Source organism: Chenopodium album, chromosome 3 (assembly GCF_948465745.1).
Source record: "Chenopodium album chromosome 3, dcCheAlbu1.1, whole genome shotgun sequence".
Lineage (NCBI taxonomy): Eukaryota > Viridiplantae > Streptophyta > Magnoliopsida > Caryophyllales > Amaranthaceae > Chenopodium > Chenopodium album.
In genome coordinates this window covers 5,117,417-5,145,115 of record NC_137836.1, presented here as the reverse complement: position 1 = coordinate 5,145,115, position 27,699 = coordinate 5,117,417, and the positions used below count along the sequence as shown (strand labels likewise).

Genomic DNA, 27,699 nt, shown 5'->3' with positions numbered 1-27,699 from the left:
AGAGGTAAACTATTTTGGTCATAAGAAACTATATTAACTCAGGTTTTAAGATAATTTTAAATATGGGAAATTACATTCAACCTTTCTGATGTATATAACACGTAAAAATTATTCTCGATGAAATATAAAGAATATCTAGATTTAAAAATATTTCTAGAGTAAAGTATACACTACACAACAATAATAATTGCTGATGTAAAAATATAAAAAGTAAAGACAAAATTGATGTATTAATTAACTTGAATTTTGTTGTGATTGCCTTTTAATTTATTTCTCTCTAATCTTCTTGTTAATTGCAAAGATGACCCCTGCCAAAATCAAGATGGCCCCAGATACTATGATGGTTGTTTTCATTTGCTGCATTGGATCATTCTTTGCACATTTCTTCTTTCCTTGGGGCTTGTTTGGTTTTGATAAATCCTTCAATGACATCAAATATAAGTCAATATGACAATATAATAGAGTACTATTATGGCATCATATTGTAATAATATTTAACTAGATTAACCCCGTGCAATGCACGATTTTAAAATAAGAATTGAATTATAAACTTCTTAACACGTACTAAAAGAAAATAACCTCCTCATTTTTCCTAACTAATTTATAATTAAATATGAATATACAATTCCCGAAAGTGCATAATTTTCATATTTAATTAAGAATTTCAATTAAATTATATTACTCCGAATTAACTATTGTTAAGAACTCGTAAATAACCAAATAGCATAACATGGGTAGAAAAACCCAAAATTTAAAATTTAAAATGGAATATATTTTCCAATATATGTTAAATAGAGTAGTTTAAAAAGCAAAAAAATTATGACATCATCCTTGCATTTTGGAGGGAAAAAATTAAATGAAAAGGTAACACATAGGCAAGGGTGACATCATCGGTTGTTATTTTAGTATATACTAGGTTAGTCCCATGCAATGCACGGTTTTATCAAAATATATAACGATAAATATATCATCTTTAGCTATATTGAGGACAATCATTTTTTTTTTCTGTTTATTTAGGAAACAAAAAAAAAAAAAAAAAAAAAAGGCTGATTTCCTATGATTAGCAAATTTGTACAATTATACAATAGTCTGTAGAAGCATCTACTCCGTATTTGATGTATATATATTTTTAAATAGTGTAGTCATTATTTATAATCCAATTTTGAGAGTAATTTAAGGAAGTAGATTAGCTTTAAAATAATAATAAAAAAAATGATGATGTCATTAATGCATTTAGGCGGGAAAAAAATTCATAAAAAAGTGACATGTATACAGCTTTGGAGAAGGATGATTTCAGCGTTTTCTATTTTAGTTATATTTATAGATATAGATAGATGTTGACTCAACCCTAATTTCCCGTAAAAAGTAACCTTAATTTGTAGTACCTAATAAATTATTTTTCAAAATGAGTTTTTTTTTTTTTTTTTTTTTTTTTTTTTTTTAAAAAAAAAAAAAAAATTACTCTTTCGGGAGGGAAGCTCTAACCACTTGAATTATCCCTCACTCTCTAAGATATTAATTAGTGAATATAATATTTCTTTAGAATTTATAATTATGAGAGTATATCTTTTAGAAGATTGTTTCCTAATTTATATCTTATGATATACTCGTATAAAAGGCTTTATATAAATACTCTAAGATTAAAAAAAAAAAATACTAGATGAAACCCGTGCAACTCACGGTTTGTTCATGATAAATCATTTAATTTTGTTCATGATAATTTATTTAAAAACTGTATTCTTATGTGTCGCTCTGATAATATTTTATTTTTTTATTTATAAATCGCGCTTAAAAAAGAAAACTAATCTTACGCGACATAATCATATTGTAGCATTTTAAAAAATTAATTATGTATGTATGAAATATTTGAACTATATCTATAATAAAACACTATGTAACATTTTTATCTTAAAAAATCTATTCAAAATACTTAGCATTCTATGTGTCACAATAACACTTATTTATCATGGCACGACACTTGGCGAAACACTGAAATGCCAAGTGTCGCTGTCTCGTGGCCTAACTGCGAGACCGACTTTATATATTAGTGATGATTAGATTATTTAGATTCTATTATAATCCTAAATCCCATCTTACTATTTTACTAAATAATATCTTAAAATTGTTTCAAAAAAAAAAATAATCTTAATAACCTAAACAATTCTAAATACTCCATATATTAATCTCTAAATAAAATCAATATGAAAATATATCACACATATTTTCTGATATTGATTATAAAAAGGTTCAATCTTACCTTGGCCATATTAGAGGGCGTAGAATCAACTTCGAATTCCGTGTGATTGCCAGGATTCAATTCCCCATCTACATCTGTAGTCGGAAATGCTGCATCATTATTCATTGCATCAGCTAAAGTTTCTTCGTTTGCCATATTCTTATTGATTCAATTCTTTTTATTTCGTTATTCTATTTTAAAATGACTATGAAATTTGTGATTTAACAGAATATAGACTTTTTGGATTAGTGAAAACAATAAATGACAAAATCCAAATTTTATAAATCCTCCTTATTGCCTTGCAAAACAAGGTTCCTACGAATTTGTCTCTAACGACCCTTACTATAAATACTATTACTTGGGAATTTTTTTTTACTAAATTTAAAGTTTTTTTTTTTGTGCAAACATTAAAAATTCTATGTTTAAACATGTCATTTGGGCAATGTGTCTTGTAATTGTTGGCTCCTATTTTTTCAAAAATAAATAAATAAATGAACGATGGAGAGCGGGGTTATTGTCGTTTTTTCCATTAATTGAAAGAAGAGGTTATTGTCTTGTAACAATTTATTTGTTTTTCATATTTGTCAATAATCCATAATTTTACCCATTTAATCTTTAATTATGCATTTATAAATATTAGATATTATTAAGGTAGACACTAAGATTAATCTAATAAGATTCCATACGAATGTGTTATAAGCGATAAATCTCTCTTTTTTTTTAAATAAAAATGAGTATTAAGTTTAGATTTCGATTACAGGCTTGAGTATTATGTTTAGATTTCCACCACACTCTACGTTATCACTTATATATTGGCAGAAAAAAAATTACTACTCCCTCCATGTTTTAATAAGTGTTATAATTTGAATAACACATAATTTAAGACAAGAGGTAGTATTATGTAAAGATGTAAGTGGGGTAATTTAGACAAGAGGTAGTATCTTTAATGATGAAGGTAGATTGGAAGAAGTAGTTTCTATAAAAATTTATTTATTCGTAAACTATGTTCTACTACTGAGTCGGTTATCTTGGGTGATAAAAAAAAAGGGTCGGGTTGGCCCTTAACATGAAATGTCGTGCCCAAACCTGCAAAAAGTAACGGACTTGTCGAGGGCATATACTTAGCTGCATGCTTAAGCAGCTAGAATGGCTGCAACATCATCTAAATGCAGCCCAAAGCAGCCCACTTAACATTCTTCCAAATTTAGTTCATCTGTTTTTCGCGAGTAACTACTTTCCTTTTTAAAACTTTTTGTTTCCTTCTTTCAAATTCTCTCTATTCTCTTTTATTTCCTATAAAACTTTAGATCCAAATTATCATTAGAATGTCAATCAAAATTTTCATTATCACTTTCTTCTCCTCTGTTTTTCACTTTCTCTTCCCTTTGTTTTTGTTTTTGTTTTTTTTTTTTGTTTTTTTTTTTTTTAATTTTTTTTTCCTCCTTATTTTTTTTCACTTTTTTGATTAATTTATATGAATTGAATTTCAATTGATTTTTGGTTATGTCTATGTGTGAATTTCGATTTCTTATGTGGTATCTTTGTGATTAATTTCGATTGATTAGGTTATACTCCGTGTATGATTTTCTTATTTCTAACAAATTGAATTTTATCTGATTTGTTGCACTTTTTTTTATTTTTTATTTTTATCAATGAACATAATCATGCAAAATACGAACATATGCATAGATTCCCTTAAATGTGACATTAGCTTTTCAGAAAGTGAACATAGACATATAATAAAGTATGAACATATGCATTTCAGAAAGTGAACATAACAGTTCAATATATGAACATAAGCATTGGTTTCCTGGCCTTAAAGTGAATTAAGCATTTAAAAGGTGAACATATGCGTAAAAAAAAAAATAAACATATGCATTTAAGAAAGAAAACATATGCATAAACAGACTTAATGAGAATATTTCATTAACACATATTTACATCATGAATATTTGAAATTATCTATGAACATATAAAATATTTATTATGAATATAAGGCATTTAATTATGAACATAAAAATTGAAGAAATAAAAAATAATATTATTATAAAACATGTGCATTATAAGTATTAAAAATATGTACCTATTTAGAAAAAAAAAATGTGAATATATAAATTCCAGAAAAAGAACATAATAATGCAAAATATGAACATATTCATATGTTCCCTTAAATGTGAACATTAGCTTTTCAGAGAGTGAATATAGGCATAAAAAATATGAACATATGCATTTTAGAAAGTGAACATAATCATTCAAAATATGAACATAAACATTGGTTTCCTAATATGAAACAAAAAATTCGAACAAAGTATTGAAAAATTAGGACTTAAAGTAACGACGAAAGTCAGTGATATTCATAAAAATTTACATTAATTCAAACAAAAATTAGAGAAAATTTACCTCTTTTTAGGACAATCCTTTTAATTTTGCATATCTTCTCATATATCCATTGTTAATTTTTCGGTTTTAAGTGAAGTAAAATCATGTAGAGGAGAGAGAATGGAGTTTGGAGAGAGAAATTAATTGCAGAATTTTATTTTTGAAAAATTAATGAGAAGTAAAACGGTTTTTTTTTTTTTTTTTTTGAAAAAAAAAATTGGAAACCAAAATATGGATTTGGAGTAGGTTGCGTTTGGAAAGTGAAGGTTTGGGTTGGGTCGCGTTTTCGTTTCGGGGCATTTGGGTGTGTTTAGCAACTGGGCTGCTTCTTTATTGAGATGGTGTTGCATATATCCTAGCTACATAAGGATACATGTAAGACCAATTGCTTGTCGTGTCAAAGCAGACCTTTCGAGTCGGGTTTGGGCTTTTCTAAGCTTACCCATACCCCTATCTTCGGGCCTGGCCAATATCGATCAACTCTACTTGTAGTTGTTATAGAATTCTACTTATTCAAATATCTAAATAGTTTCCTATTCCTATCAAAATTGGGTTTTCTAAAAATAATCCAATAGTTAGTTGATAAACATAGTTTTATTTCCAAATTATGTTAGATAGCGATCACCTCTTATATAAATACTTAAACACCCATCACCATAATCTTGACGAAACACAATGACGAAACGTTTGCCAAGAGATATCCTAGTGCAAATAATTTGTAGATTGCCAGTTACTACTATCTTACGATGTTGTCAACAATTTTCATGCATTAAATATACATTTGACAAAATTATTTCAGACCCTATGTTCCCAAAATTATTCCAATATCATAATACTACTCGTAATAATTCATCTATTATTGCTTATGACAGTAAAACAAACTCTTCCATCTTAATTGACTATGATCATGATTACCATTGCGAGTTTCGCCTTGAAAATTTGCAATTTTTCGAAGATAGAACAAAAATAGTTTTAAGTGGATGTAATGTTGTAGCTTCTTGCAATGGGTGGCTACTTGTTTGCCAGTTGTTTTACCATATTCGGTCGTGGTCGGTGTTAGCTTTGTTACGCTTGGTGAATCCCATCACGAGACGTTGTGTAGTCCTTCCTGAAACACCATGTCAACTAGCGTGGCGAAACCTTAACTATGGGTTGGGTTACGGATCCAATAAGACTGGCCTATTGAAGGTGGTTAAGTTGTGTCAACAATATGGTAGTACTAAAATTGTAGCCGAGGTTTTGACAATAGGTACGGCGGCTACTTGTTCTTGGGAGGTCATGGATACTAAATGCTCGATTGGATTGATTCGAAGCAAGGCAGTGGCTTTGAATGGTGCTCTACATTGGCTTGTAGATGATAATTTGATACTAAGGTATGATCTAGACGATAACAAGTTCGAGTTTGTCCCAAAGATTATGGTTGTTGTTTCCTATCTAGGTGTATTGGATGGGATGCTTTGTGTAGGTTCTTCAACCATCGACGGAAAAGCTGTGGAGGTTTAGGTGATGAAGGAGTATGGTGTCGAGAAATCTTGGACTCATTTTACCGTCATACATGAACTAGATGTTAATAATGCAAGTTTCCAGCTAATTCCTGAGCTTAAAGATGGCAAGGTATTGATATTGACTACCACATTGTCATCTTCGTCGCGCAATTTCTTTCTAGATGTATATGATCCTAAAGAAAAAAGGAGGGATCGAAGGGTGCCTTTATTGGAGGGGATAGATGAAGTAACTAGAGGAAGGATGACAGTTGATCATATTGTGCCTAGCTTCTTGTCATTGAAACTAGCTTAATAATCTTACCAATTTTATTACTAGTAATGATTAAGAAAGAGACCAATTGTAAATAAAAGAAACACTAGTCTTTCTCATTGTAAATACATGTACACTAATATTCCAGTTTTTCCAAGATTTCAGAAGTGTGTTGAGATTTGAGAACTTTTCTTGACCTCTTTCTTAATTCTTGACTGTCAAAAATTACATGTGGTATAACATATCATCTGTTTCCAGACATATCAGAACAGAGGAATTGTTGAATTGTACATCAATAGGCAAGGGCGGAAATTCATGCGGTTGAGTTGACAGTTCAAGAACCACTTTCAAGCAGAATTTCCAGGTTACACCTTAGAGGTAAAACCTGATATGCGTTTTGGCATTGTTTCGTGTTTAGCATTTCTAAAGGCAAAATTTCCAATCAATTACTTGAACCAAAGCCACGAGGACTTGGTCTGGGTGAACCTGAATCTGCATATTGCTTTCTCGACACTGATCTTCTCTTTCTCCTTGCAGTTCCAGGTGGAGCCTATTATAGGAGAGAGACTATACCAGTTAGACATACATTGAATTCACGTTGATACAGACTTTGTTAATGTCTAACAAAACATACAAATACACTTTTTTTTTTTGGAAACCTACAAATACACTCATTACATATATCTTCAATCATCTATGCTTTCCAAAGGAGCCATATGCCATATAATTTTTAAACTGTTTCTTTTTCTGCCAATTCAACATAACTTGAGTTGTTTTTATTACCACAACAAAATATGTAATGAATTAAATGGAATTTGTTGTCGATCTTCATAAACACTTATTTTTATCCAAACTAGAAAATTAGGTATTTAATGTTTATAAAAGCAACTGAGGGACATAAAAACAGCACATGAGCATGCAGAATAGGGTTTTGCATTTTCATGAATACTAAGCAACCAAAGCTGTATTTTCATGCAAGTACTGAAGCAGCTCTCAGAAAAAAAAAACTTACATCAAGTGCTTTTTTTTAATTTTATTTTTATTTATTTATTTTTCAATAATGAGATGCTGAGAGTCAAAAGTATATTTATAGTTTATTATTATTTATCATAAAAATAATCACTTGCTCTATTCTCAGGATTAGAAGATGACTATGGATCATTTAGATGTAATTATACATCAATATACCTTTATATCAGAATAACATATATCAATATACTTTTATATTCCGTATCTCAATAAGAAGTCTCAAGTTCAACATGCCCAAATTGGAGAATTCAAGATCATATAAAACTTATTTATAGACAATAGAGCAAGGATATTTCTGAACCTGTTGTTCGGATTTAAGTGACTCTTGAAGATTTTCAAGGGCAGGTATAGATCCACCTTCCATTGCACCCATTAAATTCTTCATGCGGACACGCATCTGGAAAAGCTGAGCCACAAGCTGACTAACCTGGTTCATGATATTAAACCCAGTTTAAATTGCTACTTTTATGCTCCCATGAACATTTAGTTTTGCATTTTCTCAATATTAGGTTAATAGGAGTAGCCATGCATACCTGCTGTTCAGTTTTCCCTGATTCTTGGGCAACCCTTTTTCTCCTTGTTGGAGATTCAGCCAAGAGTTCTGGTTTCTCTCTTTCCTCTGAAAATCAAAAGCACTCAGAATGGCCAGAAAACATTATACTGACAGGTAGATCAAACAGACAGGTAATGTAATACATAATGTGAATGGACTCTCAAATATTTCTGCATAACTGAAACAAAATCCATCATTCTTACAAGCAGATGGATGGATCAATACCAACCAGTACATAGCATTCATGCTTACAAGTCATTATTACAGCAAGGGGGGCATACACACGATAATAAGAAAAAGGGAATAAATACATCTAAAGAGGAAGAAGTGTTAACCTAATGACTAATGAGGGCCTGAAAAGGCATCAGCTGCTAATCTTGCTATTAGGCTAACCTAAGCCAGCCAAACCCCAGAGCCCACCCGTAGAGTCATGCCATAGAGAAATAAGACTTACCCCACAAAGACTTCTAATAATGATTCTATTCATCGTCCAATCATTAATGTCATCCAGTCCCCTCTCCAGCCGATCCAAAAAGCCCATATCACGCACCCAATTAAGGCAGTGTGAAAAGAGTTGATTTATGGATAAATGATAGAGAGGTAAAAGTGGTATATCCATGCCAATTCCACACCGATGTTCTATTCCAAATCATAAATTCATAATAATTACTCTTTTACTCAGGCACCACTTTCTGGCGTGCACGAAATTGCCCACTGCTCTAATTCAAAATCCCTGGCAACCCCGAAAGAAGTCCCTGTTCCCCTCCTTCACAATACGGTACCTCTCACTCTCTCAGTAATTTGTCTACCTCTACTGCATCTCCATCTCTTAAAGTATCCAAGCAAAACCCAATTTGACATGGTTGCAGTAAGCAGGAAAGTTTCAGTAACTTATTGCTAGTGCCTCCCTTCTATCCTTGTGAAAAATAGTTCACTACATTAGGGATGTGGAGGCTATTATTAAGAGAAAGTTATATAGAGGCCAAGCACTTAAAAAGGCTTAGGCACTGGTGAGAATTTTCCTGACGACTTCACATCATGTAGCAGTGAGCACGACGACTAAGTTACCACGACCAAAATGATGTGGAGATCAGGGAGAAAGACACGCTCTGAAATAATCGATTATTGTCGAACCACATGTTGTGCACATCTGGGTCATCCTACAATGGGGATGAGGCAAGATGTCAAGCACTTTATAGGCTTTTACTTGAGTAGCTACTCCATTAACATTGCTTTTGGGGTGAAACCTCCTTTGGGCTCGTTAGTGGCCTAAACTCTCCACCACCTTCCTAGGTAGCCTAAGCCCATTTTCAATATTCTCCAAGCTTGAACAATCATCTACAACATTTAACTGAGAAATTTCAAGACAAATTTAAATACCTGCCCGGCTGCCCCAACCCACAAGGCCCTCCATGCCTAACCTTTCTTAATTGAAAGTCCAAATTCTAAACATCATGATATAATGGTAACCCAAGGTTTTTTTTTTTTTTTTTTTTTTTTTTTTTTTTTTTTTGTGTGTGTGTGTGTGTGTGGGGGAGTTCTTACCCAATCAAGTAATTAACAACTAAGAAGCTTGTCAATGAAGAATCTTAGCTAAGCCCCTATAAGAAAAGCTAAATCCCTGAATCATGACAATCAAACTGTAAACTGACTCTAATTGGGCACTAATCAGGGACATGGAATCATGATGTATAAATACTTGATCCATTGGAACAGTTGAAGACTTGAAGTAAGTTTGGACAATCAAACAAAACTAAAAATAAAAAAAAAAAAGTATGGGAGAATGGAGATAAGTAAAATGTCTAAAAACAAGCACTAGATTTCCATGACAAATCAGAATAGAACCTGGGGTCATTGCTTCAATCATTGCTTCCATTATCTTCAAGCTCTTCTCCGCTTCCCGAATTTGTGCAGGGGTAACCTAAATTTATAAGGCGGTGGAAAAGGCTTAATTCCATACATCTCAAGTCCTCAAAAGGATTGTTGAAATAAACAAAAACAATTTATACATGGATTCATAATCAAGCAGTTTTCAGTTTCTTACCTTGGACATGCCTGGAATCATCCCAATAACACGGCTAACGGAACCCATCTGTGCAACTGCACGAGTTTGCTTTAGGAAGTCGTTAAAGTCAAACTTTGCACTCATGATCTTCTTCTGAAGGTTTTCAGCATCTTCTTGTTGCATCTGAAAATGGTTTAAGACATGATGTTGAATTGCAACCTTCAAAAAGTGTAATTCTATCATTATGTATTACACTTACAACTTCTTGTGCTTTCTCCACAAATGAAAGAACATCTCCCATCCCTAATATGCGTCCTGCCATACGATCTGGGTAGAAAGGTTCAAGATCCTCCATCCGCTCCCCTCGGCCTACAAGTTTGATCGGCTTTCCTGAGACCTAAAACCAATGGAAAAATCAACTATAGTAGGTTAGTAGATGCACATAAACTCTTGAGTAGCAGAAGATCTATCCAAAACCATGATAATTAAGCATTATTGCATAAATTATGACTGAAAAAGGATTTAACTGTTCGCATACCAACATAATGTGTAAATATAGAAGTAAAATGTCATAGGTCAGATACACATGCAAGCTTATTCCAGTTGCAAGGCTGACTATATGCAGAATAGTAAAGGGATTTTAAATTTGTTCTAACATGCTTTAAAAGGGTTCAATACTATTTTGCTTCAAAAAAAGCTTCCTAGCTGAGCTATCAGGATTCAGGAATTAAGGATGTACCCATCAATTATATTATATATAAAAAGAAAGAAAGCAGGATGTAGCTTCATGTGAGTTCCTTGGGTATTTTAAAGCCTTGGATTGGAAGAATTGGTGACTAATGGGTGTCCCAAGAATTTAACTTGAAACAAAAAAGAACATGCGAATAAGAGCACTAGTTATTTTGTTATGAACCAAAACAGATTATTCAACAAGCAAATGTTGTTCATTTATAGTTCCTTGGGTATTTTAAAGCCTTGGATTGGAAGAATTGGTGACTAATGGGTGTCCCAAGAATTTAACTTGAAACAAAAAAGAACATGCGAATAAGAGCACTAGTTATTTTGTTATGAACCAAAAAAGATTATTCAACAAGCAAATGTTGTTCATTTATAGTAACCACTATTTATGAATTATAATAATACCAAGATTAACAACCACCACTAATGAATTATAATCACACTAGTCAGACCCTAAATTCCAAAGCCTATATTTCCACTGCTGATACAACACTATCTAAACCAAAGATCATACTTCCATTTGAAGGAGTATTGCAAAATTCACTTCAAACCCAATCACCCAAATCAAAATACAAGTGAAATGAAAGAAAAGTATACCAGAGAATAGCCTCCTATTCCTAGTTTGAGAACTAATGGCACAGCTTGAATGCTTGATGGATGGTGCCATCAATATTTCATTTATAATATTGGACATAGTCACATAGATGTTGCATAGAATGAAAAGTAAATAGTAGCTCTCTTTGGATAGAAGACTTTACACATACACTTTATAATCATCATTACCTCTTTGACACTGAGAGCAGCCCCACCTCTAGAATCTCCATCAAGCTTTGTTAATATAGCACCAGTAATACCAATTTCCAGATTGAATGTGGTAACCAAAGCTGCATTTTCAAAACCAGCCCACAAAAAAAAACAGAGAGAGATGTAATTGGGAAACAACAGCATGGTTAGCTTCATTATCCTAGAAGAGACATAGATAGGCTCAAAATTATCTTTGCCTTGATACAAATGAGTCATAAACTCGTAATGGAATACATAGATTAAACAAGCAGCATATAATTCTATACCTGCAGCTTCTTGACCAGTCATTGCATCTACAACCAGTAAAACTTCGGTAGGATTTACTGCTCGTTTCACTTCTTTTAACTCATCCATCATTCCTTTGTCAATCTGCCAAAATTGAAGCTACCTAAGTCCAGTTTATGAAGCCAACCATGTAATAGCAACTAGACCATGGGATTGGATTGATGCAACATCACCTGAAGTCTACCAGCGGTATCCACTATAACCACATCAATATTTTTCTTTTTGGCCTCTGCTAAACCTTGCTTAGCTATATCTGAAGGATTTACATCAGTACCTGCTGTATAGACAGGCACATCCACCTGTCACAAGCTTGATGATAAACATGAGAGTGGATATACTTCATGTATAGAGAGAAAGCACATCAAAGCTATTACCACGCTATGAATGTTGATATTATGATTACATAAAATCAATTATTCTTAAAAGTCAAAGAAACAAATGATAAATTCTACAGTTTTACAGAACCATTCAAGAAAAGTAGATTAAAATGGCCATAAGCTTTTTTTCAAAGAAAGGGATCTAATTGTTCCATCTTTTCTTAGAAAAGGCTGTACACTTTTGCCTCCCACTCCCTTCCCTCACATTTGGCAAAAGCATCTTTAGAGGCAGTTGAATTTCAAAAATCTCCTTACACAAAATCTAAGAGCACTTAGTGCCAATTCCATACTATCACGGTACTATTTTATCTTCCCTTACAGACTTTTTATCTTTATTTTTATTTTATTTTATTATTTTGAGGATCTTTTCAAAAATAACCATCCTTACTAACAAGGGGTAAAGCTGCACAAAACTTAATACCCACCAGTCCTCCTATCCTAAACTCAAAAAGATCCCTGATGTTACTAGTTTATACAAATAGTTGCATGAGAAAGATCTATAATTTTTATCATCAACTGGGAAAGATAAATATGTGACAAATTCAAGTACCAACCAACTTCTCCAGCTTCAATCAATTTCACATGAGAATGAGAAGCATGGTATTGCAAACTCTGTATCTATCAATAATTAGCAGAAAGTATTAAGGTTTGTAAGGTAAGAGGTCGCTATTCAAAAGATGTATGGGTCCAAAAATGCATCTAATGAAACAATGTGAGTTTATGGTAACTAATAAAATTAATATTATTTACTCTTCTGGTTTGGTCCCATCATGTCAGAAACGAAATAGCTTAATTCACCATATTGATTTCAATGCAAGTTTTCTCTTTTGAACATTCAGCTGTTTTGCATTATGAGTTCACAAAAAGACACTAAGAATATTGAGCATTTAGAGTTGAATCTTCGACATCTCAAGCACAGGTTATTTGGAAAACCAAAATGGGAAAAAAAAAATTCCAAAATGCTGATACTCCTCAGTAACTTACAGAGACAAGAGAACAACACATAATACAGGGAACTTTAGGTCATTACCTGCTTTCCTAGAATTACAAGTTGGTCAATTGCTGCAGGTCTGTAAACATCTCCTGCAACCAGCATGCAACTCTTCCCCTGAACGTAAATCCACATAATTTTTACACAATAGAGCAGCAGGAGAATGTGTAACAACAAAATAGTTTGTAAGCTCAAGGAAAGAATTCATTTACGTACCAGCTTCTTAAGATAAAAGGCTAATTTGGCAGAAACAGTTGTCTTCCCAACACCTTGCAATCCTGCCAATAGTATCACAGTGGGACCAGACTTTGAAAAAACAAGCTCAGAAACCTCTCCTCCCATTAACTTTACAAGTTCATCTTTTACAATCTGCAGCAGTAACCAGGCAGCAAGAATTACAATCAGTGTAACTAAAACATCAAGCTAGGATTGTGCACACATTCTACAGCTACAATCTACCAATAATATGAAGGAACCAGAAAATTAAGCCTTAGATTTTTATTTTTTTTTCCTAGCCATTGAAAGTCTGATGCATGATGAAAACTTCAGTACATAGTCATATCAGGTCGATGCAGTGAGAAAGAAACAGGGGCAAGAGAAAGGAAAAGATAAGTAAAAGTAGGCCAATAAGTGGCTTCAGCAAATCATACTTTGACCAATTGTTGATCAGGTTTAACTCCTCGGATCAATCCAACTCCAACTGCTTGATCACTTACAGACTGAACAAACCTTCTTACTACTGGAAGGCTCACCTGTCATGACATGAATCAAAATAAAATCACGTTATCCAGGATCCAGCATGCTTTTACTCAACAGCATCACAACTGACTATAAACTCACATCCGCTTCCAAAAGAGCTCTTCTGATATCTCGCATAGGTTCAGCAATGTTTTCTTTGGTCAGGACCTCTGTTGAAAAACATGAAAAGAACATGGGTTACCATCTCTTTTCACACGAATGGTTTATATATTATATATAATCAATACATCATCTACAATTTCATATAATAATTCATTAGCACAACATAAACATAAAACTGAGGAAAAGATTTTGGATATTATCTGAACAATAGCAGATTCTAAGAAGCTTCCGTGATTTAGCATTAAAATTTTCTAAGCTGCCAATACTTATGAAAAATAATAAAACCAACATAGATGTGTTACTCCAGATCATCCAATTTTCCAGCCACCACGGACGTGCTTATTCTTGCACGGACATATCCCATGGATACACAACACCACTTCACTACCTCAATTTCTCCAATCAAAGCCAGCATTATGTCTTCAATTTTATGTTTGAACCATCTCACATAAACCCAACAGACCTCTCTACACATCTTAATAAGGGAATTGGTGTAATTATTTTGAATACAATAAATCAACTTTGAAATGTCACAAAATAATTTCCATATCGTCTCAAATTCTAAACATTCTATGATTATATACATCAATATAATTAAAACAAAATTAAAAATCAAAGCTAACAACCCAATACAATATGATCATAAAATTTACCAAAAAAACAACACTGCCTAAACGAAATGCAGAGTAATTTAAATTACATTTTCTCGGTTTCTTATTAATTGCAACATTTTAATGACTAAATAAAATACCTTGGCCTCGGAGTTTGGACCAAGCAGCTTCGAGGCCAGTGGTAAGCTGTCCGAACATCTCAGCCCTAATAACTCCTCGCATATCTCTTTGACTAGTTACATTCACCGCCTTCGAATTCACAGCTCTCCATAATTCCCTCTGTCATTCAAACCCCAATTTCTCCTTCATCAATCAAAAAAAAGTAAAATCCCTAAAATTGAAAATTAAACCCTCGAAATTGGGCGAAAAATTGAGAGCTTACAGAAAAAGGATTCCGGGACGAGAGGCCGACAGCAGGGGTAGAACCAGTCCATGAAGAAGAGAGAGAATTGGTGGTTTTAGTGGTGGAGGAGAGAGAAGAAAATTGGCGGGAAAATGGCGATATTGCAGTGAAATGTAGAGCTTCCATGGAAATGGGTAACTCAGTTTTCTCTCTCTAACTAAGTTTCTCTCTCTACTGTGTGAATTGGGAAGCGAAGAGAAGAGCTTAGCTAAGGTGGTACTGTAATGGTGATGGAAGAAAAGGGGGAGAGAATATCTTATCCAGCTGAAAAAGATGAATATCTTATCAACTACTAACGTTATTTTTAATTGAGATACTTTGATTAATACTGTAGTAACGGGGTATATTTTTTAAATGTTACTCGTACACGTCTACACTTGTCTCATTTGACCGTTAAGAAAATAGCTAGTTTTTAAAATCCATTTTACTTACCGGTTGTACTTAACTTAGGCCCCATTCGTTAGAGCTGCTCTGCTCTGTCCAAAAGAAATCTGTTCTGCGCTGCTCTGCTCTGTCCAAAAGAAATTTGTTCTGCGCTGCTCTGCTCTGTTCTATTTTCAAATAATAATTAATAATAACAATAATTAATATTGTATTGATGATAATAATTTATTATTTTGAATAATTATAATAATTATTAATATTAAAAATAATTATTAATATTAATAATAATTAATATTTATTAATCATAATAATAATTAATAATAATAGTTATCATTATTAATATTTAATAATTCAAACTATTAAGAATTAATATTTAATAATATTATCAATTAATAATTTTTAATAATTACAACAATTTTTTCAAATAAATAATAATAATAATAATAATAATAATAATAATAATAATAATAACAATTAATAACAATTTCTTTTATAAATATTTGATATTAGAATCACAATGTGTAGAAACATTATATGTATGTGGGTATTGATTGTTAGTTCATTGAGTTAAATTAGTAGTAGCAGTAGCAGTAGTAGCAGTAGTAGGAGCAGGAGTAGTAGGAGTAGCAGTAGCAGGAGTAACAGCAGTAGCAGTAGTAGTAGTAGTAGTAGAGTTAGTAGTAGTAGCAGTAGTAGTAGTAGTAGAGTTAGTAGTAATAGTAGTAGTAGTAGGAGGAGGAGGAGGAGGAGCAGTAGTAGTAGTAGTAGTAGTAGCAGTAGTAGTAGTAGTAGCAGTAGTAGTAGTAGTAGCAGTAGCAACAGTAGGAGTAGGAGTAGCAGTAGCAGCAGTAGCAGTAGTAGTAGCAGCAGCAGTAGGAGTAGCAGTAGTAGGAGTAGCAGTAGTAGTAGTAGCAGTAGTAGCAGTAGCAGTAGTAGTAGTAGTAGCAGTAGTAGTAGTAGCAGTAGTAGTAGGAGCAGTAGTAGTAGGAGCAGTAGTAGTAGTAGTAGCAGTAGCAGTAGCAGTAGCAGTAGTAGTAGCAGTAGTAGTAGCAGTAGTAGTAGCAGTAGCAGTAGCAGTAGTAGCAGCAGTAGTAGTAGAAGCAGTAGTAGTAGTAGCAGTAGTAGCAGCAGTAGTAGCAGCAGCAGTAGTAGCAGCAGTAGTAGCAGCAGTAGTAGTAGCAGCAGTAGTAGCAGTGGCAGTAGCAGTAGTAGTAGTAGTAGCAGTAGTAGTAGTAGTAGTAGTAGTAGTAGTAGTAGCAGTAGTAGTAGTAGCAGTAGTAGTAGTAGTAGCAGCAGCAGCAGTAGTAGCAGTAGCGGTAGTAGCAGTAGCGGTAGTAGCAGTAGCAGTAGTAGTAGTAGCAGTAGTAGTAGTAGCAGTAGTAGTAGTAGTAGTAGTGATAATAATAATAATAATAATAACAATAATAATAATAATAATAATAATAATAATAATAATAATAATAATAATAATAATAATAATAATAATAATAATAATAATAATAATAATAATAATAATAGTATTAATAATAATGTTGAAATCTGCTCGGCTCGGCTCTGCTCTGCTCGGCTATCTTGAAATCTGCTCTGCTGAAATTTAATCTGCTCTGCTCTGCCCAGAAGGTAAAAAGAACAGGGCCTTATACTCCCTTTGTTCCACGATGATGTTCTTGTTTGGAACCTTTGACTTTTTTTAAAAAAGAGATAATCTTCTAAATTTCTCTTAAGGAAATTTTTGAAAATAACACCTCATTTTTTCAAAAAAATGGACTATAATACCACCTTTTTTTCGTTTTTTTTATTATAACACCATCTAATAAAATTAAATTAAGAAATCACCACCAGAAATAGTACTCCGTTATTGAAACTGTTAATGGGGCCCACTATAACGGATACTTTTTGGAAACCTTTATACATATCTTCGATTTTCTTCATTAACGTTCATAATTTCAATTGGGAAAAAAATTAAACTCTTAAATCTTTTCAATTGCAGAAATTAATTAACCAAAACTGATCTTAGCACTACGAATTAACATTCCTTGAAGATATCTTGGCTGGGGGTGCTGAAATAAGGTATGTACACCGATTTTGAATAAGAGTAGAACTTTGATTTTGATTAATGGAAATCTGAAATGCTATTTGCAATTTAATCGTTGATATACTCGATTGAGCATGCAATGGATTTATAATTGGAGTTAAACTTGTTTGAATTGGACCCATATCATCCCAATTTTAAAGTTAGGGTTCGTCCTATATCTAAATTGGGGTTTTTTTTTATTTCGGGGACTGTATGAGGCTGAGTCCTATTATATGTAATTCCATATTTAGTTCAGATCAATTGGATTATAATGGAAGGTAATTTGTTGCAGGTGATGTCTTTCATGAACTCATCTCCTTTGAAAGAGAAGAAGTGTCAATGTGGTGTTCCCTTATCAAAGCTGACAAGCTGGACAAGGGAATCCTGGGAGAAAATTCAGAACTTGCAAGTTTTATGATCCAGTGACTGAGAGCAGGGGGTGTAAGGCCTTTGAATGGGCTGATCAACCTGATGGGACAACATGGCAAACAGAGGTTATCAACAAGTTGTTGCTTGATAAGAAACTGTTAAAGGGTGAAGTTAGTGACTACAAAAGGGAAGTGGAAGATCTAAGTGGCCAAATGAGGTGCTTACTCAATGAGGTTGACAATTTGAAGCTAAAATGTAAGGCCCTCAACTATGTCAGAAAGAGAATGAGCAAAGATGGTGAGGGCAGGGGATGCATGGATCAACAGTTTAAACTATGGCTTGTTGTTATTATTTGTATTGCTGTTGCAGCTGTAGTGTCTTTTATGTTTAAGTAGGTGTAGTATGAGTAGGTTACTAATGTATTCAGTAATATGCAATGGACATGGGAGCACTGGTTGTTATGTATTGTAAATGAAGTGGGTTGAATCCACATTTGCTTTTAATGAATGGTGAAGTGTTTGCAATGTATGTTTGGAATGAATGAGCAATGTTTCAAATAACATAAACAACTTTAATAAATCAGCCAAAACAACAATTTGCACAAAAGTAGTTATATTGACCATTACGCCAGAATTTGCACAAAGTTTGGCAACAAAAGAGGCATACAAAAGACTTAAATCAAGTTATTTGTTCAAAACTAACACCACAACCTACTGACTTAAACAAACTAACAATAAAGCACCTAAATTATTTTCTGCAGTCATACAAAATGAAGTTGATTACATATTAATCACTGAGTAGGATTAAGCTTGTTAGCATTTTGAAGCTTTCCCCTCTTGGTTTGTACTCCAACTTGGCTGGTGGTGGCTGTTTTGCTTGCAGTTGGCTGACTAGAAGAAGGCCTTGTTTGGGCTGCATCCTGGGATTGTTGTTGTGATACTGGAGCCTTCCTTTTGCTCCAAGGTTCCCATCCAGGCCTCTCTTGTGGAAATGTCCTGTTGCCAATGCTGGTTGGCCCAGCTCTAATGGCATTCTGTCATAGGTTTTTTTTAAAAAAAAAGAGGTCATAACTGGCCTGCAGACATGTGCACATAAACATAAATTAGACAACATGTGCTAGCTAAAATGTATTACCTTCCTTGCAGCTCTTTCCTCCTTCTTCTTCCTTTGATCCACTACCCAAGGCGAGTTTAAGGGAGGCCTGCCTGCTGCTTTTTGTTCAGATGGCTCAGGAACAACTTCAGCTTTGCAAGTCTTTGCATAATGCCCAAACCTACCACATTTTCTGCATTGGTTCTTCCTATGCTTGGGCTTCTGTTGCTGGGCCCCTTTTGATGATCCTTCATCCTGCTCCAACTTCCTTTTTTTCAGTTTAGGTCTTCCTAGTTGTATCTTAACAGCTGGTGGAAGTGGTTCTCTAACATTCACCCTGTCCCAATGCTTAGGACCTGGCATTGGCTGAATAGGGGGTTCATAAGCCTTTCTGTAGGTGTTCATGTTGTAGTATGGGTGCACAAACTGCTCAATATCAGATCTCTGGTCCATTACACATGCATAAGCATGAACACAAGGATAACCAGTAAGCTGCCAGTGGTAACAAGTGCAAGTTCCCTCACCCAAATCCACCACAACTTGGTCATCATTCAGCTTCACTTCATAAGTGTCACCCCTGGATGCTTGAACAATACAGTTCCTAGAAACAAACTCCATTCTTTGAAATATTTTCCTCACATATGGGGTCAAGTTGCTAGTAATGATCTTAGCATCTTCCCATTTCTCATTATTCCTATTCATCATGTACCTCCTCATCCATTCCATTTGGGTGAGGATTGGTTTGTCTCTAGCATCTTTAATGACTGCATTAAAGGTCTCACACATGTTGTTAAGCAACATGTTTGACCTGCAGAGGGGTGTGAAGGCATGCCTCACTAGTAGAAAAAGATAAATGGGCACCGCGAAATGCCCACCGGTTATTGAAAACCGGTGGTAAAAATGTAAGACAAGACAAAAAAAAAACACGTTTAATAGAGAGAAATGCCCACCGGTTAACCGGTGGCCTTTTCCCAAATAAATAAAAATCCCTAAATTATAACACTCACTCTTTCCTTGTTATTCACGAACTATCTCGTTCTCTCTCCTCACTCTCCTGTTTCCTCTCTCCTCTCAAACTCTCTGTTTCCTCTCTCTTCTCGCGCCACCGCAGCCACCACAAGCGCAACCATCCCCTCTCTCCTCTTTCTCCATCTTAGCTTCCCACCACAGCCACCACCAGCGCAACCCTCCTCTCTCTGCATCCTAGCTTTCCACCACCACCACCACCGCATTCGTCACTAATGAAGATGTCAAAGCAAGTCCTTAAAAAACTTGGAGAACGATCCCTAGATCTCTAATGGTGACGCTGCTCCTCACAAGGTTCATCCCTCTTTTTTTTGTTAATTTTGTATAATTTGGGTTAGGGTTTCGAATTCGTTGAGTTTTTGGGTTTTGATTTTGGATTTTGTGATTTGGTTATTGTTTTTTAGTTTGAATTTGTATGTGATGGTTGATTTCGAGTTTGATTTTGTCCCTGTACTTCGATGATTATTGTAATTTTTTATCGATCTGATTCCCAGAACCCCCTTTTTTATTTTTCTTGTAATTTTTATATTCAAGTGTTTTCACTTAGTTTAGATTATGGGTTTAATTGGGTTTTAGTAGCCTTAGCAGACTTGATAGTAAGTTTCGGAGTTTGAAATCAGATTACACAACTCGGTTTTATTGCGATTGATCTAGGGTTTTGTTAATTTGTTTCAATAATTTCGATTGATCTAGGATTTTGTTAATTTGAGCTTTTGGAACTGTGACATACAAAATGAATTATGGGTATACGGAGTATTTGAATTGTGAGTATTTTTGAGTATTTGATACTTCAATCTTTAAAATTTCAGTAGTTTGGTTTGTGGATGTATTGTGAATATTATATTGGTTGTCATTTAATTTGATTTTGTGGGTATATTTTGACTTATTTTTTCATTATGGACTTGATGGTATGGGTATATATTTTGATTCCTTTGAACTTACTATTTTATCAATATTCTGATTTCTTCGTAAGACCATAATATGTTGAGTCTGAGTGCGAATATTGTCTCTTGGAAGGTTAACATGATACTTGATAAACTAATACTTGACTGACTACTCATGTCAATCACACAGGTGTCAATTATCAATTTGGATATTTACGAATTTGGCACTACACCTATATTGAGGGGCTGAGATTGGAAATTGAAGGGAAGATAATGAAGAGTCCAAGTATCAATGAGTTCATCTCTACATTACTTCAGTGCATTCGGAACAACATCAAACTGTGTATGCTTCTTGTGTCTTATAAGTTTGTGCTCCCTGGCCCCTGCACTTTGCATTTGTTAGTTTCAATTTGTGCTACATATTATAATTATTTGTGATGGTATAGTAATGTGATGATTTGTTGTGTTGTCTTTCTTATTTAAATTTAAATGCAATATTTTGACAGGGAATGTTTGTATTTTCCTTCTATCTGGAAAGGGTTGTAGTATTTTTTGTTTGGATCTTGGTTTAGAAGTTAAAGAGAGATTTTGTAATGCTCTTGTGTGCATAAAAACTTTTAAAAGGTGTATCTTTTCCGATAGGGATCTTGATAAGAAATGAACCATAAGATTTTGAGGTTTATTGCCAGAATGCAGAAGCTTAGTTGGATTTCAGTTCATCATTTGGTTTTTGTAGTTAGTTCATGCCTGATATAAGTATCTATAATTCAGATTATTTTATCAAGGTATAAGATTATTGGAAGCTCGTATGATTGTGTAGCCTGTGTCATGATATATTTTAGATTTCCCCAGATTAAAGCAACTCCTTGGCACATGGTATATTACTTGTAAATGTGTTTTTTTGTATTTTTTGTTGAGTTAATTTTGGAGGTCATCATATATTCTCCGTGATCTTATATTACTGTACCGCTGACTTCTCGTCCTCCGTGATCTTATATGCCTAGATGATGGGACAAGTTGTGTTTTTGTTTTACGAGCACGAGGGGCGGTGCAGCTGCTGCCTCGCAAGGCTGAATTTTGGTTTTTTTTTTTTTTTTGCTGAATTTTGTTTTGTTTTTTTTTTTTTGGATTCTTTTGCTGAATTTTGGTTGGTTTGATTTTGATTACAGCCAACAAAATGATGTTTGTGATTCAAAAGTTGGTGCTGATCTTCTTGACATGATTCTTTGCAAGGTAAATTCCTTTTTATTATTTTTAATTTTCATAATTAAATATTTTGTTTTGGGCATTAGAATCTAGGTTGATATTGCGCTCTCTTTAATGGGGAGGATAAAGAAATGTAATTTATTGTATTTATTGTATATGCTTTTGCTCACTTACAAGATGATGAAGTAAATAGGTAAGGAGTGGTAGTGTTTTATGTTGATTGTATCTAGCATTGTTATTCATTCGTTGCTTATGTGTAGTAGTTGCATCAGGTATAATGCGGGAAGCTGTAGTTCTTTGAGTTGAAATAGCATTAATTCTCCCATAATATCTAGTGATATTGAGGTTGTGCTATCTGTATGACTGGTCTAAAAAGGTGATTTCACATTATAGTCCATTACATATCTACCTGTCAAAATTTGCAAATTTGGCCTACTATTTTGTAATAGTCTCTTGATGTTCACTACTAGTTTGGTTGTTGACAGAAAACTTCTTATGTGAGCATAATGTTATTAATTTCATTAATTTCGAAATTTAATCAACATCTTTAGTAGTGCTCATTATTTAGCATGATAAATATAATTAGATGATTTGAAGATAATAAAATGGATAATTACAATTTAGTAGTGCTCATCTTTCACAGTTGCGAGGACTTTCTATTTCCCTTTTCTTTTCTGACATTTCTATCTTATGCATTCGAGCTAGTAGGGAAGCCTGAACCAAAACCTTCACCAACTTTAGAAAGTGGTACATTTATTCTCCATACTTAATCTGGTATAATTACAAGGGGCATAGCCTCGCAAGGCTGTTGGTGCAACTGCTGCCTCGCAGGGCTGCTGCTGCTGCAGCTGCTGCCTCGCACTATATGCCGACTTTGCTGCTGGTGTTCTGCTTCTGTGCTGCTCCTTATCTGGTGTTCTGCTTCTGTGCTGCTCCTTATGTGCTGTTGTTATGCTGGTATTCTGCTTCTGTGCTGCTCCTTATGACAAGTCTCGCATATGTTTGTAACCTTGTATTTTATTTTAATTTTTTAGACAAAAATTGTAATATTACAACATTTATTTATGAAAATATGTAAGTTTATATATATGTTAGTGTTTATTTACCAATTTAAGTGGAAAAAATGCAAAAAAAAAAAAAAAAAAAAAATTTATTTTTTTTGCCCATTATTGGCACCGGTTTTGAACAGGAACCGGTGCCAATAGCCCCTTAAAAAAAAACCGGGAAGTGCTATTGCCACCGGTTAATCGGTGGCAATACTTGTTTTTGCCACCGGTTTTGAACCGGTGGCTTTTTATACGAGTATTGCCACCCCCCAAATGCCCACCGGTTCAAAACCGGTGGCATAAGGGGGTTTTGAACCGGTGGCCAAATGCTTTTTTCGCCTAGTGCCTACACCAATGCTGTGTGGGAATACTGTCCAAGTATTCATAGGCTTCTTCATTCAGTGCCTTTATGGACTCCATAGCAACCTCATACCCAAACTAATCACAACAAAAAACTATACTAATTACCATACAATAATACAAAACCAAATAAGTTCAAAAATGTTCACAAGGATAGGGCAGAGTTACTTACATGGGTGGTTGATCTAGCACCACTCCAGAATAAGTCTTTGTATACAGAACTAGTGAATATGAGCTTGAAATTAGCCCAGATGTGTCTGACACAGAATCTTGTCTCAGCTGCAGGGACAACTGCATTCAAAGCTTCAACCAATTCCTATTAAAGGAACAAATGAAAAAAAAAAAATTAGTTATCAACTCCAACTTAAATCTGACATGTAAATGTAATACATAAACATTCAACCAAGGACACACATACCTTCTGTCTATCTGACATGAAGGTGAATCCAGCTCCATCATCACTTCCTAGTAGCTCAATCAATGACTCTAAGAACCATTGCCATGTTTCTCTGTTCTCTATTTCCACAGTAGCCCAAGCTAAAGGATAAATGACATTGTTCCCATCCTTAGAAACAACCACCAGAATTTGCCCTGGGTATGCACCCTTGAGGTGGCACCCATCCACCCCAATTATAGGCCTACAACCTCTTTAAAATCCATCCTTTAATGGCCTGAGGAAAACAAACATCCTCATAAACAAAGGGGGATGTGGATTACCAAGAGAATCAACCACCACATTACAACCTGACCCAGGATTATGCTTTATCACAGCCCTAGCATAATCCCACACCCTAGCATATTTTTCACTTGCTGAACCATATATTATGAGCTTAGCTCTACACCTTGCCATCCAAGCTCTATAATAACTGACCTGAATTCCAAAATCATTGAGATCCCTATCCCTTATCTGCTTAACCTTCCATTCAGGATTACTCCTAAAGTCCTCAAGATACCTGTCTGCAATCCACTCTGAAGTCACCTTATAGTTCTCCTTTCTCCTCATACAGTTATGCTCTAATCTCAGACTTCTAATTTGCCAAGTTTCTTGCCTAAGCATTTTCCTAGCATACACCTTGAAATTGCACCTAACTCCACCTACACATGTACAAAGGGGCATCCTACTTGTCTTTGCACTAAACTGACAGCCACATCTATTCCTACATTGAATAGTGATCCTAGTGCTATCATTATGTAAGAAGTAGAATTCATACCTGTTTTCAATGGCATGCAATCTTAAAGCTTTCCTCAACACAGTAGCATCCTTGAACTTCAAGTTTGGAACCAGTTTTACAGCCTTGGTGAAGTCAACCTTATCATTAAATACAGGAATGTGGTCCTCTTCATCAGATGAACCACCTAAACTTCTTAACTCATCAGAATCTCCTTCATCTTCTACTTCAATCTGAACCTCAGCAACATCCAAGTTCTCACTAAGGCCCCCGCCTTCTTTCTGTAAACCCTTTCTTAGTTTCTTGTCAACCTCCTCAAGAATCACCCCTGCATCTTATATAAACCGCTGCTCATCACCATCATCATACTCCTCTTCAGTTGGTTCCCAATTTATGTCAACATCACTACAATCATCACTTGAAAACTCCTCACTCCCAGATCTGTCATCATCACTATCACTCTCAAACAACAATTCTTTCCCAACTAGCTTCCCTTTCCCTTTATCCTTATCCTTCCCACTACCAGAAGCTCCATACAACCCTTTGCAAGTATCTACTTTCCCTTTTCCCTTGTTCTTTGTGGGAGGCAATATAGATCTAGGTTTGGGTGAGCTCTGTTCCCTTTGACTTTCCTGTACATCAGTCTTATGTACTCTAGGGCTTCTCCTAAGCTGCAAACTCTTACATGCACTCTTCCCCTTTGGTACTACAACCTTCTTTGGAGTGTGTTGGGCCTCAACAATATTGGGCCTCACTGATTCATCTGAAGACACAAACACTTCAACATACCCTTGCTCATTAACTGTTTGTAAAAGTCCCCTAATTTCATCTTCATTGACTATTTCCCTTTTCCCAGTATTGAAGGTTTTTCCTTTTTCCCTATACCAACAGCTGTAAAGAGTAGGCACGTTGACACTAAAGTTGACAAAACCATGAATTGCAGCTTCCCTAATGTAAGGCACATCAAGCTTATTAACTTTCACACCCCTCCTCCAATAACACAACCCACCACAGTAGACAATTAAACTCTTTTTTTTGTGCACTCTCTTGGGAACAAAAGCACCCCCCACTCTAAAAACAATATCAACCACACCATCTGTTGTGGCCATTATCTAGACAATAAAGAAATGCAAAAACAGTCAACACAACTACCAAAAGGGAACATAAGTTAACATATTATATCCCAGTTGCACAACCACAAAGCAAGCACTAATTCCAACATAATTAACAATTCAGATTTACATCAATTTTCAATTAAAGTAAAGTACAGATAACTTTGCAACAAACTAATGATTTCAATTACACAAAAATCACACAATTAAGTTCAATGAAGCACTACATAAACAAAATTACCCAATTAAACCCTAATTACCCATAATTCACAGTAATTCAAACAAAAGTTTGACTATTTTATAGTCAGCGACATTTTTCCCCAAATTAGCCCTAATCTGAACATCAATATTGCAAAATTGACACCAAAAGTAAATTCAAAGTAAAATACAAGTTTCATGTGGTACCTTTTTCAGATTCTTCTTCCTGTCGTTGTCAGAAACCCAGAAAAGTACAAGCTTTATGTAGGTCGAAAATGGCTGACGAATATGGCTGAGTTGTTTCGCTCAAACACTGACACCTCTCCTTGCAATTCACTCTCCCAACTACACAAATTATCCTAGGGTTTGATTCTGATTCGCAATTTTGGTGGTTGAATCTTTATCACTGAGAAATTAATGAGGGAGTAGTTGAGTAATGAATGAGGGAGAGTGAGTAATGAAACAGGGAGAGAGAAAATCGAATTCAAGAACTCAAAAATTTGGAGGGTAAGCTAACCTGTGGGACCCACACACAATTTCCGTCACAGAATCCGTTTTCTTAATTTAATTTTATTAGATGGTGTTATAATAAAAAAAACGAAAAAAGGTGGTGTTATAGTCCATTTTTTTGAAAAAAATGAGGTGTTATTTTAAAAAATTTCCTTCTCTTAATGTATAAGAACAAACATAGTCATGTGAAATCTAGTTTGATTCGTCTTGGTGAGTAAATTATTAATATCTAACTTTTATAATTTTTGCTAGTGTGAGATTAAAGATATTTGCGGTCAAAGATGGGTAAAAATTTACATCGATTTGCGAAACAGGAACATCATTCTAAAACGGAAGGAATATGAATTAGTAGTAATAATTGTAGAAACAAAAGCTTAAAATTGTAAAATTAAATCTTTATTTGCATGATAGTTAATCAACATTTTGTAATTAAAAAAAAAACACTAAACTTCCCTATCTTATTAATTCTTTCATTGTGCTTCCTAAACTTTTTATATTTTCTTAAAAAAAAATACAGTATGAATATTAATTAACCCACAAAAATCAAAACCAACAAAATAGAAATGCATCTTGAGCTTCATTATCTCCCACGCAATTCATCTTCATCTCCCCTTTTTTAATTCAACCTCTAATCAAGCTTAATTGTCCATTTTAGCCTTCAATTTTAGTCCACGGCTGCTTCATCTTCCAACTGGTTGGTTTGTGTCAACTCAGTCATGTTGACAACGCACCGACGCCACCGAGTGTTAAAGAAGCGATTAAGGAACATTTCTTCCATTTGCTCCCAATTGTCGATGGATTTGCAAGGTAGATTTCTGTACCAATCGAAAGCAACACTCTTGAGAGAGCGGAAAAATTGCTTTACAAGCAAATCTCCAGAGGTCCCACCATTATTGCAGGTCTCTATGAAATGTGCAATATGTTGCTTGGGATTGCCCCATCGAATTGCTGAAATTTCGGAGGTTGATAGACGCTTGGCATTCTCATCTTATCAACCCTCTTGGTGTAAGGTTTACTGTAGCGACCATCTTTGTTGACGTCTCTGTTGAGCTGTTGTTTAATAACATTAGCTATCATCTCTTGGATTGCTTGGAAGCTGAATGAATCACCACGAACTTAGCTTTGTCTTCGTGCTAAGTTCTGACCCGCTGCTATCACCTTCACTTTCTTCGATTAGGCGCTTCTCGAGTCTTCTATCAAGTGCAGCAATTTTGTTCGCTTTGGAGTTTGATTTGTGCTCTC

At 34.4% G+C, this 27,699-nt stretch overlaps 3 protein-coding genes across 3 annotated transcripts; 1 reads left to right on the top strand and 2 right to left on the bottom strand.

Moving 5' to 3' along the window:
• Positions 1–87: 87 nt before the first annotated feature.
• Positions 88–2,514, bottom strand: LOC145610939 (uncharacterized). The gene is made up of 2 exons (XM_081666199.1): positions 2,258–2,514; positions 88–420 (listed from the first exon to the last, which is right to left on the bottom strand). Exons 1-2 carry the CDS (start codon positions 2,390–2,392, stop codon positions 268–270), a joined length of 288 nt encoding a protein of 95 aa, XP_081522325.1. The 5' UTR covers positions 2,393–2,514; the 3' UTR covers positions 88–267.
• Positions 2,515–5,290: 2,776 nt separating this feature from the next.
• On the top strand, positions 5,291–6,118 carry LOC145624757 (putative F-box protein At1g47790). Its single transcript, XM_081677848.1, has one exon. It carries the CDS (start codon positions 5,291–5,293, stop codon positions 6,116–6,118), a length of 828 nt encoding a protein of 275 aa, XP_081533974.1.
• Positions 6,119–6,458: 340 nt separating this feature from the next.
• Positions 6,459–15,328, bottom strand: LOC145623757 (signal recognition particle subunit SRP54, chloroplastic-like). The gene is made up of 15 exons (XM_081676620.1): positions 15,007–15,328; positions 14,765–14,903; positions 13,993–14,060; positions 13,803–13,904; positions 13,369–13,521; positions 13,192–13,269; positions 11,958–12,083; positions 11,766–11,868; positions 11,479–11,579; positions 10,217–10,354; positions 9,997–10,140; positions 9,798–9,873; positions 7,933–8,018; positions 7,701–7,826; positions 6,459–6,920 (listed from the first exon to the last, which is right to left on the bottom strand). The coding sequence occupies exons 1-15, from the start codon at positions 15,151–15,153 to the stop codon at positions 6,813–6,815; spliced, it is 1,695 nt and encodes a 564-aa protein (XP_081532746.1). The 5' UTR covers positions 15,154–15,328; the 3' UTR covers positions 6,459–6,812.
• Positions 15,329–27,699: the final 12,371 nt, after the last annotated feature.

Bases quoted from the DNA above. Each gene is read 5' to 3' on its own strand.
- LOC145610939 (XM_081666199.1), bottom strand. From the start codon at position 2,392: ATGGCAAACGAAGAAACTTTAGCTGATGCAATGAATAATGATGCAGCA. The intron at 421-2,257 runs GTAAGATTGAAC...ATGTCATTGAAG, and splicing joins CGCCCTCTAATATGGCCAAG to GATTTATCAAAACCAAACAA.
- LOC145624757 (XM_081677848.1), top strand. From the start codon at position 5,291: ATGACGAAACGTTTGCCAAGAGATATCCTAGTGCAAATAATTTGTAGA.
- LOC145623757 (XM_081676620.1), bottom strand. From the start codon at position 15,153: ATGGAAGCTCTACATTTCACTGCAATATCGCCATTTTCCCGCCAATTT. The intron at 12,084-13,191 runs GTAATGACCTAA...AGCTTGTGACAG, and splicing joins TTGTAATTCTAGGAAAGCAG to GTGGATGTGCCTGTCTATAC. The intron at 9,874-9,996 runs GTAAGAAACTGA...TTATAAATTTAG, and splicing joins TGATTCCAGGCATGTCCAAG to GTTACCCCTGCACAAATTCG.